Raw genomic sequence first — 16346 nt, 5'->3', positions numbered from 1 at the left:
CTTTTTACTAAGCTGTTAAATGGGTAAAAAGGGGTGTGAAACACTGCATTTGTTGGTTTACTGCAGCTCATTTTGCTTCATTTGTCTTCAGTTGTGTCCGTATTGTTTCTAATGAATAAATGAATATATACTTTCTTGAAGGAGTTATTGTCTTGTAATAAAGACTAAATCCCGTATTTTGTAATTTAGTTATGAATTCATGTTTCAGTCCATATTTAACCTCAAATGGTCAGTCACTTAAGTAGTTTTGGTGCCAAATCAAGTTCAATCTGCTAACTTCACCAGGGTCAGGGCTGTTGGAGAGCAGAGGGCGATTCTTTCCCCTCTCCTTCAAAACATGTAAATTTGTTGCTAGTGGCAACTGTAGGATACTGAAGCAACAACAGCATGTTTCCTGATTATATCTTATTAATAGAAAGACTAGAGACACTATAATTTAACATGCCAGAGAGAAAGGCAGAAATTAAAATACTACAGCACAACAGGCCAGAATGAAAGTAAAAAATTAATTTCCATTTATACAGTCATGAGTCATTCTGTTAAAAGTAATCCATCGTGTGTTCATGGTGAGGGGAGAAAAAAGTCAAAATAGTGGCCATTGCTGTCACCATCTGCTAGGTTGTCTTATTGGTCAGAAGTGGAGATTGCTGCACTTAGAGCAAGAAGCTTTGCAGTGTGAGAAGGGATTCTTGTTGCAAGAGGATTTGAAGAAGCTGAAGCTTCCTGTGTGGTTTATGAGACTAGCTTATTTTATAACACATTTTTTATCATTGCATTGGAGTGGTATTCCATATCTGATGTACTTCAGGTGGAGGTTTTATTTTGATGTGTTAGGATGTATATATAAGAAACTGTATTCTTCATTGAACAGTACATAATACATGGATTTATGACAGCCCTGTTTCTCCACTTTGGCTCTTTGGAATTTCTTATTTTTTTTAGCCAAAAGCTCTTGTGGGACCACCTGATGAGACTTGGGTGTTGCCGTAGCAGTGGTAGGAGATTAAAACACAGTGTAATCACCCCTGTGCCTATGAAGTATAGCCCCTAGTGAGTGCAGGCAGCCACAGCAGGCAAATAGGGCATGGAAAGGCTCCTCTTCACAGAGGCTCTTCCACTGTCAGAGTGCAAAAATCAAGTACCTGCAACCCAGGAACCAGGCACCAGACCATGACATCTGGGAGCTGCTAACAGAGGCAATGGACAGAGTCAGTAGTTGGTGAAGAAGGGCACAAAGAGGCACCTTCATCCCCAGCCTCAGCAGTGAACACTTGCTCAGGGTTGGTCTGGTCATGCATTGGAACTCATTCCCTGGTAGCTGCTGGAATCACTGCATTAGCTGTGACCAGGAACTCCACCCAGACACCCCTGATGGTAGGTGTGACTCTTCAGGTCTCAGGTTGCCCAGTGCCTGATGTCTCTCTGTGAAGCTGGATCTGACAGTCACCTCTTTTGCAGAAGGTGTGTTACTGATTTCTTCACTCATGCGATCAGTTACAGGCTTGAAGAAATGGCATGAAGTGAGCCAAGGAGGTTTAGGTTTGATACTGAGAAAAAGTTCTTCACCCAGATAGTTGTTGGGCATTGGAACCCCAGGGAACTGGTCACAACAGCAAGCCTGACATAGTTAAGAAACATTTGGACAAAACATTCAGGCACGCAGTGTGATTTTTGGGGCTGTCCTCTGAGGGACCAGGAGATGGATTTGATGATGCTGGTTGGTTGGTCCCTTCCAACTCAAAATATTCTATGATTTTAACATACTCTCAGCCTTTACAACACTTTACTGGTGACTAGAAATACAGGTAAGTACAAGCTGCTGAGTATCTATTTATTTATTTTCTTTTTGTGCTGCCAGGTGGGTCTTTGTTTTTTAATTAACTGGTGACTTTTTTTTTTCCTTTGCAAGTCTGTAATGGATACTCGTCTGGAAAATACAACTCTGTGAGAAAAACAGTGTTTGAGGAAGAAAACATTAGTTTTTTAGTCCAGTTAAGCTGGAGGCTTTCTGGGTAGATTTGGCTTCTGGTTTACTGTCTTAACATTTTAACAGACTTGCATTTGTTTGAGAACAAAATTTCATTTGGGACTGACTTTCAGAGCTTGAAACCAGTTACTTCTGAGAACATGGTGTAACTTTATCAGAGAAAGGCCTTAAGAGCTGCCTCCTAAGCTTAGCAGACTTGACTGCTTCATCCTGGATGTGATTTGATGTAATGGCAGGTTGCTACTGGGTCCCCTCAGCTGAGCCCTTGGCCATGTGCCCTTCCTGTGATGCTGGGCTGGGGCGGTGGCGTGGCAAAACTGCAGTACTTGCTGCATGAAATGGCATTTTTTTATAGTGGCTGTTGTTTGGAATGGAAGAAGGCAGCCTTCCTTGGCATTTCACTGGGACTTTTGAGTGTGCATTCAAGCCCAGGGTGGCCTCCAGAGGACTAGTAAGCAAGATGGGAATGAAAAATTCATTCTGTGTTGCTGTTAGAGGTTACAAAAGCTACCATGTCTCAGCCTGCTCTCTCTGGGAGGGATTTTTACTGGTGCTTCTATTAATGTTTGATGGTAGGATGGTATCTTTGGAAGGAATGTTTACAGTCCCAGGAGGAATTATAATTTTGTTTGATAATGACCAGATGTAGAAACTGCTTCATGCTTGTGACATACCAGTGCTCTCTGTTTTTATGCATAAATTTTCTAGAATTGGAGATTGTAGTACGGTTTTGTACTACAGTAAGAACACAAATAGTGCTATTCATGTGTAGCAAAGCTGTCCCTGGAAGTTCACATCAACAATTTCTTGGAGTTAGTTAAAAACACATCTCCTTATGCCCTGTTTCCTTCAGGATTTGTAGACTTTGTTTCTAAAAACAGTAAGATGACCTCTGGCGTAATTAAAAAGAATGATTAAATTACAAATAATTTACCATTGCTATTGCAATTTTAAAATATTATGAATTATAATCCACTTAAAGTCTTTCTTGAACCATGGAACATAATTTTGTTCCTTGAGTGATGCCTTCAGAGTTCTTTTGATCTTCCTTATGTTTTTTGTTGTTTGTTTTATATGTGTGAATTTATTTAGAAAGCCTCCATTTAAGGCTGCCTCCAGTTCAAAGAGCTCAGTGTTAGAAGGCACCTGTCTAATTAAGCTAAATTTGCATTTGAGAAAAAAGAGCAGGCAAGAATTCAGCTCATAAAGCAGACACCATTTGTACAAATGAGAAAGAGATCCAAATAGCTGAGACTTTCAGCAATTAATAACAGCTGTAAGAAATTTCTTTATAGAGATTCAGACTTTTAACTCTACAGAACCTTGAGAGCCTTTCCCAGAAGCATAAAAGCTTTTGCTTTTAGGAGCTGGAGAGATGGACCCACACTCAGTAGTAGATTTTTGTAAAACTTCTCTCTTAGGAGGCTTACAGTGTAATTCTGATGCTCACCCTCCCCCTTGCTTCCTCTTTTTTACCACTCCAGATTGAAATTCCCTGTAGAACCTCTGTGGACACGGCAAAAGGTTCATATAAACTAGAATATAGTTTATTCCATATTTTATTCAATATATGAAAAAGTCATTTGACCTAATTTTAATTGCATTTTCTGTTAGCAAAAAATGTCTTTGGTTGTGTTCATCTGAAAATCTTAAAGGGGAGTTTTGTTTTTCCCTCAGATTGAGGTAGTTCTTAATCTGACAAATTTCTTTCTCCCAAGTTTTTTTTCATTTGACACAGTCTGATGTCTTTCTGAAACGATGCTTTCCTAAAGGTAGGAGAATCAGGTGCAGGTTTTAGCCACTTCCAAGGTAAAGCTTTGCTTACCTAAAAGTAGTCACCAGGAGTGCAGTACAGTGTTCAAAGAGATTCCTGCTGTTGTATGCCTGTTCCCCATGGGAACAGGAGGTTTTCCTCAGGTAGTCTTCTTCTGTAGCACTCTTGCCTGCAAGAGATTCTTATCCATTCCTTCATAATGAAAACATATTTTTTGTCTGTTAGGGTTTCAGATAAATAGGCCTGAAGTCTCTTTTGGTTTTTAGTAATGGAAATCATTCATTAGTTGAGGAAAAGAAAGGAATGTCTGAAGATGGAATGACTGCATGGGGACAGACCCAAGTGCTCCTCCATTCCCTCTGGCCAGGAGCAGAGCCAGCAGCTCCTGGGGAGGAGTGCAGGGTTGTGCCCTGGTGTGCAGAATGCTCTTTAACATTCCAGGCTGCTGGGCTTCAGAGTCACAGGCAGTCCTGGGTTAGCCATCAGTCAGTTTTTCTTCCATAAATTTTTTGAGCCCTATTTGAACTTAAATAACTTCTCGTATTCATGATACCCAAGGGAAAAAAGTTCACCTTAGTTTTTACCATCATATTGCATAATTTTTTTTTTCCTTTTTTTGAGTTTTTCCATCAACTTGGCTCAGTGTGTGGGATGAGGCAATGGACAGCCATTGCCTATTTGCCTTCTCTGTATCTCTCTAGATTTTGTAGCACTCTGTTGTCTTGTTTTCTTGGTTGGAGAGTTCAGGTATGTTCAGATGCTTTCCATATGGAAGGCATTTTGTGATTTTAATCACTCTCACTGCTCTTGTTTTACCATTTCTAGAACAGAAGAATTGCAAATGACCCCACAATATCAACAACAACAAAAAATGAATGGAATTTTCTGGATTTCTCATAATATAATATTCTCAGCATTTTAAGGTTTGACTGTTAAAGAGATTGCTTTTACTGTTGTCTGTTACCCAGTGGGAGCATGGAGCAACATGTCCATGTGAGAGAACAGTAAAATTAAATTGTCAGAAATGTTATGTTTCATAACAGTGGGCAGTTGATTTTTTGTAAGATTCCATGCAGGGTTTTGACGCATTTTGCTTCAAGTTCACTGTAGAGGAGAAATACTTCAGCTTTTCTTTTGTATTTTACTAAGTATTCCCTCTAAGAGCAGTTTAAAAATAGGATTTAATTGTATTTTGATTGGATTTTGCTGTAAGTTTATTTTTGCCCATGGAAAAGGCAGTAATTAAAAGACAAAAAATGCTGGCTAGTGTTTGCTAATTGTTTTTAGTGTTTCTTTCAATACAATTATAAGGTTTGTCATTGTAGCCTGTGGAAATGGTCAGTTCTCTGTATACCTGCTGACAAAATACTGAGAGTCTAGAAATGGTGTGTCATCTTCTTGTGTTAATTAAGTGTTTATGCTTGGATGGTGATGAACAGTCTAATAGTGGTAGACCACAGAGTACCAAGTGATTACTTCAGAAGAAAGAAAAACAAGTTTAATATTTATCTCTGCATGCATGTGTTACCTAATGCATATCATTACATAGCATTTTAGGAATGAGAAAATCTAATAACTTGAAATAATGGTTGTTGAATAGCTTTTTATGTTGTAATAGTGTTTGACGATTATATTTCTGAAAAGGAAACGGAGATTGTGTTTGTGACTCAGGTTTTTAAATGTTTGGATTTTTTAATGCCAACAATATTTTAAAGTTTACTCAAAAGAAAAAATAATTTACATTTAACAAGACTCTACTGGAAAAAATGAAATCTAAGCTGAGTAAACTGTATATTCATGCCCTAAATTGCAAATGAAGATGTTGTTGAAGCATTCATCATAGCTTATCTTTGCAATTCAATAAAAGGCCATTCAGAAATAGCAAAACTGGTCTTTTCTCACTGATGTCCTTCCTAACACTGTGAAACTATGAATTGGCAGAAGAGCCAATTGCATTGGGGATGCCAGGATGAGTTACTCAACCTGTAGGCAGAATTTAAGCCATCAACTGAAGTGTTGAAGACTTGGTCTTTACAGATATCCTGGAAAAGTAAAAGTGAAAAAACCAAAGAGTGATAGGAATCTCTTGCTAAGAATTCTAAACTAGAGGAAAAAATTGCCAAAAATGCAGAATTAGCAGTCAGACTGATGTAACTCAGTATGTTTCTTTCCTTCCCTCATCTTTCTGTACTAATATTTGATTGCTCCCGAAGATGCAAGCAAAGCTAAATTCATAAACCCAAGATGTTCCAAGTGTAAAGCAGTGTTTTGTTATTTGCAGATAAAAATCACAAATGTCTCTGGAACAAAATACAGTGATATCTTTCCTTCCTTCCTGGTGTCCACAAAGGACAGTAAGAAAACAGTTCTGTATATAAAAATGAACTGGGATTGAAGACAGGAAAAATAACCCATTTCAAACCAAAATCAAATACAGTAGCTTGAGAAGGACTCAGAAGAGCCCTGTTTTCTTAACTTCAATGAATTTTTGAACTTACACCACACTGCATTTCCCTACCCTACCCTGGACTTGTCTATAGTTGTACCATTTCATGTGACCAGAATAGTAGCATGGACATTTGTGGTCAGTACAAAGTAAGATGATGGTACCACCCAAAATAGGGAGTCCAGGCACTGATGGATGTGCCTGTATTCCTGCACCCTGCTTTCAGATACATGGATGAAGTACAGGCTATTTCAATATGCATTCTTCTTCTTGCTTGTACAATCACTTAGGCTGGAAAAGACTTTTAGGCCCCTTAAGTCCAACCATTAGTTTTTTATTTTTAGGTGTTCCTAGTTCTTGATCTGTGTATCCAAAATGGTCCTGTGCCCAGCAGATGAAGTTTCAGTGTTTGTAATGTGGGTCCTTTTGTGATGGCTTGTTGGGTTTAAGCTTCAGATCAGGTGTAGGAGCTGCCACTGTCACTGGGAGCTTGCTGGCACCATGAAACCAGGCTGGTTCATGAAACCAGGAGGGTCAGTAATCCGGTTTGGAGTAGCTGGACAGAGAATGTGCTGAACCTTCCATTTGCAGTTTACTTTCCTCTCAGTGTACCAGATAAAGACATCTGTTGGGAGCCAGAAATGAAAGAGGGAAGCAAACAACCAACATAATTTTAAGTAGGAACACCTGCAAATATTTTTATTTTTCATCCTACAAATGGATTCCTTCTTTCTCTTCTGCCTAGTTGCATGTGGTACTGATGTAAATTCATTTACTTCATGACACTTCTCATAATAACTTAAATCATTGATAAATTAGTTCAAAATACCCCTTTTTAAATCTGACCATTTATTGTCTGAAGAATTTTTTTATCTGAAAGGGGCAGCAGGCAGATAAATTTAGTATGCAGTGCAGCTTGTAGTGATGTCCTTTTAAGCAAAGGCGTAGTAGCAGCTGCTGTGCAGTGGCATTTGTTTCTGACCAGCCATGTTCTCTTTAACACCAAATGGTCTCTCTGTCTGTCTGTCTGTCTTGAACAATTGCAGTGTTTTAAAAGGAAAAAGAATTATGAGGAAGATGACTTAGAAGTGGGATAAACATAAGTACAGTTTTTTCTCATGATGAAGTATTTGGATCTTAATTGTAGGTGCTGAAATATCAACCAATTACAGATTTATGGTTTTTTATTACATGAAGGACAAAATACTGTTAATATGGTGTTTTTTAGATGTGGTTGATTTGAAGTAGATGTAAGAGCAGCTTTTGATGGTACAAATGCTTAAGTTACTTTGCAAATGCATTTGGAAAGTGTATACTATTTATTTGCAAGAGATATGAATACAAAAAGTAACAGCATCAATCTCTTTGGGGAAGGCTTTCTAAATTATATGACAGGTCAAATCACTTCCACCCTGGACTTAAGTCTGTGGAAAATAATACTCAGTTTTGAAATGTGAGTAATTTGTAGTAACCAAGTACAGCTTTCTTTGGAACAGGATATAAAATATATTTTATTTTAGTTGTGTTTTTAAAAAAACAGGAGCTGCAAGACAAAAAAAAAAATCTCTTGCCTGGTGGTGTCAGATTTCGGTGATTTTTTTTTTTTTTTTTTTTTTTTAAATTAGTGCATATTCAAGCATATGATATGCCCTGGGATGATGAGCATTGTCCTCTACCTAGGAAGAAGAGGTTTTTTTCCTCTTTCTTTCTAGCAGATGTTTTCAGTATTTTGTATACTGATACAGCTTTTCATAGTGTTGGCAGCAGCTACAGATGAGAAGTGCATTGAGGTTCGGGTCAGTTTCTTTAGAAGATTGTTTGTTGGTGGGTCTAACGTCTCATTTGCTCGTCAGGAATTTCAAAAGCTCGTCTGTATCTGATTCTGTACTTTAGGAGTCTTTTGCAGGCTCTTTGACCTGAGACCCGCTCTTGGCTTGGCCGGGCTCCTCTCTGTGCGCGCCTCCCCAGTGTCCCCAGGGGGATATGAGAGGTGACCGTGACAACGTGAGGCGCTGCTCTGGTTTTTCATCTCCCCTGCAGGGCTGGGCACCCCAGTGCGGTGGCTCTTTGCTAAGTGTGCTCTCTGTGCCATTTGCAGGCCAGAGCCTCAGCAGAAAGCTCCCTCTGCACCGCCGCCTCCGCCGCCGCCCCCGCCGCCGCCCCTGCCGGAGCCCGCCCCGCCTGAGCCCGAGGAGGAGATTCTGGGCTCCGACGATGAGGAGCAGGAGGATCCCGCAGATTACTGTAAAGGTGAGTGCAGGTCAACACTGTCAGGCCAGTCTTAGTTCTGGTTCTTGAGGGATTTTTAAAGAGCTGATCTTTAATTATGGAATTTACAAGAATTAGGAACAGCTCGTCATTTCAGGTCCTGAAACAATTATGCATCAGGACCTGAAATGATGAGCTGTTCCTAATTCATTATTGTCCTCAGCATTGCTTTTTCACTTAGCCATAGCTTGTTTATACATTTTTCAGTAGATACACAAGTATGGCATCCCTGTATTCTTTCTGATGTCCCAATTATAAGAACAGAGAATAAACTTCCCTTGATTCATGTGAGTTGTAAGAGAAACAAAAACACCCAAACCAAGACAAACAACTCTTCTTGCACTCCAAATTGTTCTGAAATGCTTTGGTACCATTAAGAGCATTGCGTAAATTTGTTTTTTTAAACTGTATCCTTTATTTTTCCTTTCTTCTCTCACTTGCACTAGCCTCTGATGTTACATGCTTCTTTTCCACGTGGTGTATTTCACAGCTCTCAGCGTTGTCTGAGGCTCTCTACATCTTCATTTTAACTCAATTTCCTTAATTTTTGTATTGGTTATGTTCAGGTTTTAAATATGATTAAATGCATAAAAGCATGACTGCGATAAAACAGTGTCAATACTTAAATTTATTTTAATGTCACTGCTAAAGTTGCAAGTCTGCTCCCACTAGGGTAGAATGTACTCTATACTTAGATGAAAAATGATAAATAAAAGTTCTGTCAACTCTGGGTTACCTGTTGTAGTAGATTTCAAGAATACGTACATCAGAATTTTATCTCTCCAGATCAGTATGTTTGAATAGTCAGAAAGCACTCTATGCACAATGACTGTATCTGGTACTCTGTAGTCCTCATACCAAAAAACATTTCCTGTGTCAAATGTGATAATGTCTTCTTAATCAGAAGTTTCTGTATAAGCCTGGAAATATGCTATTTCAAGGATTCCCCTTCCTAGCCTGGAAAAGTGTTTTGTATTTTACATATTTAACAGAAAGAATGTGTCTATTTCATTTTGGTGTGAGAAGTTTTATTAATATATTTCAAATGTATAAGTGGCTTACAAATGCTAATAGTGAAAGCCAAAGATAAACTCAAACTAGATGTTAAAGTCTGCTGCAGGGAAGAGAAAAACACGTAGCTGAACCATGGTCAAGTATTTTGGTTTGGTTTTTTATTATTTGTGTTAAAACACATTTGTTCTGTAAGATATGTCTTTTGGTGTCTTTAACGTGCTCTCCCAGTGAATAAGGGTTTGTTTAAACATCTGCATACTCACAAACATCTGTATTTCCTTGAGATTAAGCATTTCAAAGCTCTGGTTTTATTCTTTCCTGAAGTAAGAGCTGCATTTAATTTCAAACAATCCGCTGTTGTCTGTTTTCCAGTAACCCTTGCAAAATGTCACCATCTGCAGAAGCTAGATCACAAAACAAAAAAATAGTCTAAGCTGAAAGCCTGCTTATGAGTTACCTGTTTAACTAGAGCAGGTCAGTAGTGAGATCTGAATACTTCTGAAATAAAATGCATTACACTAAGCATACTTGTAGGCTTCCTGAAAAATTAAAGGGAACTTGTGTCTGCATAAAGGTTCTTCTGAATTCTTGTGATCCTGAGGCTTTGAATTTTTTAAAGTACATTAAGGATGATTCAAGGTTTGGTTCATTTGGATGTCATGATCATTATTTGTTTCTGTGGGAGCAGTGCTTTTTTTTGCTTCAGTAGAGGATTTGCTTATTTTCTGACTCTAATTTCCTGTACAGCTGAGCAGTGCATTTCCTTCTTTTAGTCTGCTGGGGTGGAATTGAAGGGAGGGTCTCCATAAGAATCTGAATTGCATTACCACATTGGGATTTGTTTATCTATTTTATATTCTTTATAGGGAATGAGTAAGTTATTTGCTAAAGAACTCCCAAATGGCTTTTAGATGCATTTTCCATTTTTTTTGAGAGATGTGTTATTAGTTTGAGTATCTTTTTCTCTTTTGGGTAGCAAGGGGAAGATAAAGATTTGGAAATTATCATTTATTACTGGAGTGTCTCTTTTATTCCTAATTTTGTCTTCAAAATGGCAGTCTTCCAGGGTTTTTGACTGAGGCCCAGAGCATACTTCATCTCTTTTCAACCCCAGTCTGAAATTTTATAGGAGGGGAATTTTTATGATGAGGATATAATTATTTTTTTCAGGAATTCAACATATGGCTTGTTAGCTGTACTTTCTGTTGAGTATTTTTGTTACTACTTTTATTTTTAAGAGTATGTTACTGTGTGCTGGGCTTGCATCTTGACCACATTACATGGTGGTTAGTAAATAGTCATAGTAGTGTTTTTTAATGAGGAAATTGGATCGGTTTGTATTAGCACCTGATGTGAAAGAGACTGACTAGCAGCCATCTGTGAAAAGCAGACTGACTTCCGTTCCCTGGGGGCTTCCTCCAGGGCCTGTTGAAGTCTGTGACATTACTTCTGTTTGTGTTACTGAATTTGCATAAAATGCTTTTCAAATATTTATTTAAGGAATGGAACTATCAAACATCCAACTGCATGATTTTTTGAGGGGTAGTTTGTAAAGCTAGTTTTTCTTCTCTGAAAAGCCTTGAAACACTTGGTAATTTTTTTGTTTGCAAGAGTCTGTTGTGTCATGGATGTAATTGGAATTTTTTGCTTCTCTGATCATCTTCACTGCCCCCTGGAGATGTCTCCCATTCATCCAGTTCACAAAGGGAATAATTCCCTTTACAAACATAGAATGAGCCAGCTACAATTACCAATACATTCAGGAGACATTCAGGAATAATGACCTCATTTTTCTGACCCTCCTTCTTGCATGCATGTAGCTAGCTGTGGGAGACACTTTTTTTTCTATCTGTGCTGCAGTACAACAGGGTGATGTTTTTTGTGTGTTACATTTTCAGCAGTGCCACTTATACATTGCATATTTTTAAATGCCAGTATTGTTTTTACAAAAGCACATAATTTTTATCAGCTTGGTAATTTTGCGTAGATGCTTTATTGTTACTAATACTTAGAAACACTTTTGGTATCATGGAGAACTTAAATGGTTCATCATAGGATGACACCAGTTTTTGAAATGCACATTACTAAGTGGGTTGTTACGTGCTTGTCCACAACCTGTAAATGCATATGTTGCTGATAGGAATAATCAGAGAGTAACATGTACAGGAATGGTAGCAGATTATTTCCAAAACAGCTCCTGCTGTGACTTAGGACAGTGGAAAGTATCTTGTGAAATATATATACTCATATGCTATATATGCTCCCACTGTTGGCATCTGTCACATATGCTGGGGTATTGTTATAATTAGTTATGACAGTGGTGTAGGGATCAAATCAACATGATTTTTACGTATATAGTATTGTTATGCTACCAACACATAGAGTTTACTAAAATAACTTGTCAAGCCTCTGTTCATTAACTTTGTTGTCTTTGTCTGATTTCCTCTCTGTGCTGTTTCCTTTTCTGTCTCTGATGGGAAGGAACCATCACAAGTTTTTCATTATTTTTGACCCTTTGAAGCACAAGTAAGCCAAAAGCTATTTGTAGAGTTAGACTTAAAAGGCTCTTGGTTGCCTAAACTATTCCTAGGAACATATTTTTATCTGTGATGCTGTATCTGTGTGGAAGTCTCATATAAATTTTGCAGGTCATCAGATTTGATTCACTTCACAAATGCATACCTTTGCAGTAATGGAAAGGTAGAATTCCTGTATGTTCTCTTAACTTTGCTCTTGCATCTGTGACTTCATCATCCAGCATAGAATTTTTTGGGAAAAAAATTACCAAGTAATTAGATTTTTGTTTGTTTGTTTTAAACCAGTCAATAGCTGTCTTAAATAATGATTATATTTACCCAGATTGTTAAATATCTCCATCAGCAGTTATTAGAAGGATGCTTAAATAGACAAAATCAAATTTAGTTTGGTTTCTAATTTTTGTATCAGTACCGATTCATGTATTTGCATTTATTCAGCAAAATTTCTGTAATAGTGAAGCTGCAATGGGCTTGGGCTTCATCTGTGGCTGATGCTGTTTCTGTTTGCAGATGGACAGTATAATAGTCAGCCCTTGCTCTCAGTAAGTCCAGGTCCCTCATTCTCTAGTGGAGAGTAAATCCAGTCAGGTGTTCCAAAAGTGATCTGGGTTTTGGTTTGGAAATAAGGAGCTCCTGCTTGGCAGTGTGGGCATCCTTACTGGGGGTGGCACAACTCAGCAGTGGGAATGAAAGTATCATTTTGCTGTCCTGGGTGAGTTGTCCTGGCAGCTTTCATGAGCATTTCCTTCCTAGTAATGGGAGGGCTGGGGAGGTCTTCCCCAAGGGAAGGGTCAGCTTTTGGGTTAATCTGTGTCTGCTGTTTGCTAAGCCTGCAGTTACACCATAGCACACATATATCAAAGCTCTGTGTGTTGAATAGTTTGTTAGACACACCAGCATTTAACACAATATGTCATTTAAGCTTTATCCTTCTCCTGTGTGTGTAATCGTTATAATTCTGCAGCACAGTTGTGTTAAATTTATTATTCTCCTCTGGCAGCATAGGAGAGTTCATAAAAGAACTGTTGAACTTCTGTTAAGGCAGAAGATGTTATTAGCAAAAAGAGAATAAAAATATATCCAGATTTGACATCACTGTTCCCACAGATAAAAGGAGATAAGAGAGCAGTCTCTGTTTTAAATTCAAGGAATTAAGTTATAAATTCACATTGTTGTCTTAACCAGTTCTAACAAGATTTTCAGGGGATTCAAAACAGATCCAGAAACTTTGAGAAAGTAGTTGGAGGTTTTCCTGATTCTAAGTGGTTTAGTCAGTAACTGGAGATCCTGCTACAGGGCAGTTGGGCATGACATTGTGAAGGACCAGAAAGAGATAAATAAGTGGTTCCTTGGAAGCTGCTCTGATTCTGCTGCTGATGTCCTGCAGGGTTGCATGGTGCAGCTTTATTAATTGTTTGCAATTTAGGCAAAATTATGGATGTTATTGTTGGTGTGTTAAGGTCTGAATAAAAATCTTATGTGTTCATTGTCTTCCCTGTGTTTAACTAAGATTAAGAATGTCTCCCAAAATACAAAGGAAATAAAAGGCTTCAATTACACCTCCTAGAAACCTGAGCTCCAGCTTCCTCTGTCCTGTTGGCCTTTCTGCCCAGTGGGGCTGTGGAGAACCTGTGTAGTGGTTTAAATTTGGACTGCAGACTTTAGTAATGGAAAAGCAGTTCCAGACACAGCCCAGAGCTGCCTGCTCTCTCTTCTTCCTCCTCACTGTAAAACCCTCAGATGTCAGAAAAATGCATTGCTGCTGTGGATAAGGAGCCAAGTAGAAGAGCATCAATGAAGTCTGCATTGTTCTTAACATTTTCTCAGGAAGTATTTTATTGCTGCTTTTATTACTCGAAAGCAAATGGGAATTAAAACAATCTCTGTTGAGATTCTGCAATCATCCAAAATATGTTGACTGGAGAGGCTTCAAATATGATAAAGAAATAATGTAGATCTTTTCTCTCCTGTCTGTGAAATAAAAGATAAGCCTGAGGAAATAGAGAACAGATGGTTATATTACCATAAATAAAAGCCATAAGAGAGAAGGATGAATAAACTCTACAGTAGTTACAGGACATGAGTTTTTTCCCTCCAGGCCAAGCAAGGCAGAATTTTTACCATTAGAGTTTTCTTTATATTTCCTATTTATAGTACAGGACAATTTGAAGTGGAAAATTTATTCTACAAGAAAGTTACTTGAAAACCTGGGAATTCTTGTTTATTTTCTAAATATTCTTTTTTCTACTTGTTTTTTTCATGAAAGGAGGCTATCATCCAGTGAAAATTGGTGATCTTTTCAATGGCCGGTATCATGTTATTAGAAAGTTAGGATGGGGACACTTCTCTACGGTCTGGCTATGCTGGGATATGCAGTAAGAAAACTTATTTTTTTCCATATACCTAAACTTTTTTATTAATACATTATTTTGTTTGCAGTAACTTCTGTTTTATGTGCATGATCAAGTTATGTAAATGTTTACTATCTTTTTGTGCAGAAAGATGCCTACAGTCTTATTTTGCTCTTGATTAATGGTGTCGTTTATAAAAGCTCTCAGAAATAAATGTAATTCTATTTTCTTTGACAAATTAGCTTTGCCTATTGAATTTGCATGTTGTCTTGAGCATGCAGGAATAAGCTTATATTTTTATTTCTTTTGTATCTTTAATGAAAAAATATAATTACCTTCATTAAATGATAAAATGTGTGAGTAGATTTCTCTTTTAGAGATATTAGCATCAAGGAGCTTAAATTCTCACTAAGTTACACTGTTAACAGAGTATTGTTAAAAGTTGTCATTGAGTGTAATTTCAGCACTTTCTGTATGAATGCATTAGACTATGAAATATTCTAGTTAGAATTTCTCAGCCTTCCAAGTACGGTTGTTTTAGCTCACTGTACATGTTGAAAATATTTCTCTTCTTTTCAAGGGGAAAAAGGTTTGTTGCAATGAAAGTTGTAAAAAGTGCCCAGCATTATACGGAGACAGCCTTGGATGAAATAAAGTTACTCAAATGTGTAAGTATCACTATTGCAATACAGTGTTCAATAACAATAATAACAGTAATAGTGAATTTAAAAAAACACAGAGAATTTATTTTAGACGTTTGGTTTTTTACATATTGTCCTCTAAAAATCTGGTTTATTATGAGTTAATATGTTTCCTGAAGCTCCAAAATATGTAAGTTTGTGTGGAAATCTAACGAATTAGTATGTTAAAGTGAATTTTTTCCTGAAATGTCAGTGTTTGCATTCTTGGTTTAGGTTCGTGAAAGTGACCCTAATGATCCCAACAAGGATATGGTTGTACAGCTAATTGATGACTTCAAAATTTCTGGAATGAATGGAATTCGTATCCTTTTGAGAACATGGCATTCTCATTAAAGATATTCTACTGAAATAAGTAAGCATTTAGTTCTGGACTTTCTGTAGTTAATCTTACTTTTATACAAAGTGGAAACAACAAAATCTATGTAGATGCCAAGAGAAGTGCAGTGTGGAAGGCACTCTATGGAGTGAAAGTAACTTAACTTTTCTAAACACAATGCAAAATTAAAAAAGAAGTCTTATCTATCCTTTCATGGTCTGGTAGAACTAGATATTGATTACTTAAAAAATGGAGTTTACTGAAAACATTTGTAATAACTGAAGCTTACGAGAAATATTTTTTTTTGTTCTAGACTGGTAAAGAGAAATTGTCAGATTCATGACAAAGCTGGTTTCTGTTTTCTTGTGAGTAGTGTGAGGTCATGGAGATGCTTCTCTTGTTCATGTAGTCATCTTTTGGCCAGGTGTTAACCTTGTTTTTGGCTAAGATTGTATAGCTTTGTCTTTGAAAGCTTTCTTTAAAAAAAGCAGAAGAGGGGTGGTGGAAAAAGAGAGATAAAGTAAAATACAACTGACTAATTCTCGGTGTAAATTTTGGGTCTGTGAATAAATTTGATTTTAGAGTTAAGCTAAACGGAGTTCTCCTTGCTAATTATATTATTTTAGTAGCTTGTTCTATTACTGTGCTTTCATTTACTGTTACAGCTGGACTTGTGTGTGCGCATGTTGTATTTGGAGTCCAGTAGCAGACCTCATTGTTGTGGGTCACATTGCCAGAGAGACAGTTCCTGCTGTAGAGAGCCTAATTATACATTGATTTTTTGGTGATGTTCCTTCAGCCTTCAGCAGATCAGATTAAGGTACCTTTCACCAACTCCCATCTTCTAGGAGAGGAATGTAGAAGGTGACTGTCAGTAAATCTGAATGCTCACTAGAAAGCATCCTTCCAGACAGAAGTGTGCAAGCAGCTTTCATCCCATTCATCTGTCTCT

The 16346-nt window shown here is 37.6% G+C and overlaps 1 protein-coding gene across 3 annotated transcripts in view; it reads left to right on the top strand.

The window, feature by feature from the left end:
- SRPK2 (SRSF protein kinase 2) overlaps window positions 1–16346 on the top strand; it is a 128009-nt gene that overhangs the window by 78760 nt on the left and 32903 nt on the right. For all 3 annotated transcript variants that reach the window (XM_050986934.1, XM_050986937.1, XM_050986927.1), the window contains exons 3-6: window positions 8306–8457; window positions 14293–14401; window positions 14958–15045; window positions 15292–15379. In XM_050986934.1, coding sequence (XP_050842891.1) covers window positions 8306–8457; window positions 14293–14401; window positions 14958–15045; window positions 15292–15379 — 437 coding nt within the window. The remainder of the gene's footprint in view (window positions 1–8305; window positions 8458–14292; window positions 14402–14957; window positions 15046–15291; window positions 15380–16346) is intronic.

This window comes from Serinus canaria, chromosome 1A (assembly GCF_022539315.1).
Source record: "Serinus canaria isolate serCan28SL12 chromosome 1A, serCan2020, whole genome shotgun sequence".
NCBI classification, from domain to species: Eukaryota; Metazoa; Chordata; class Aves; order Passeriformes; family Fringillidae; genus Serinus; species Serinus canaria.
Note: the sequence above shows the minus strand (reverse complement) of the source record. Positions and strands in the feature narration are given on the sequence as shown.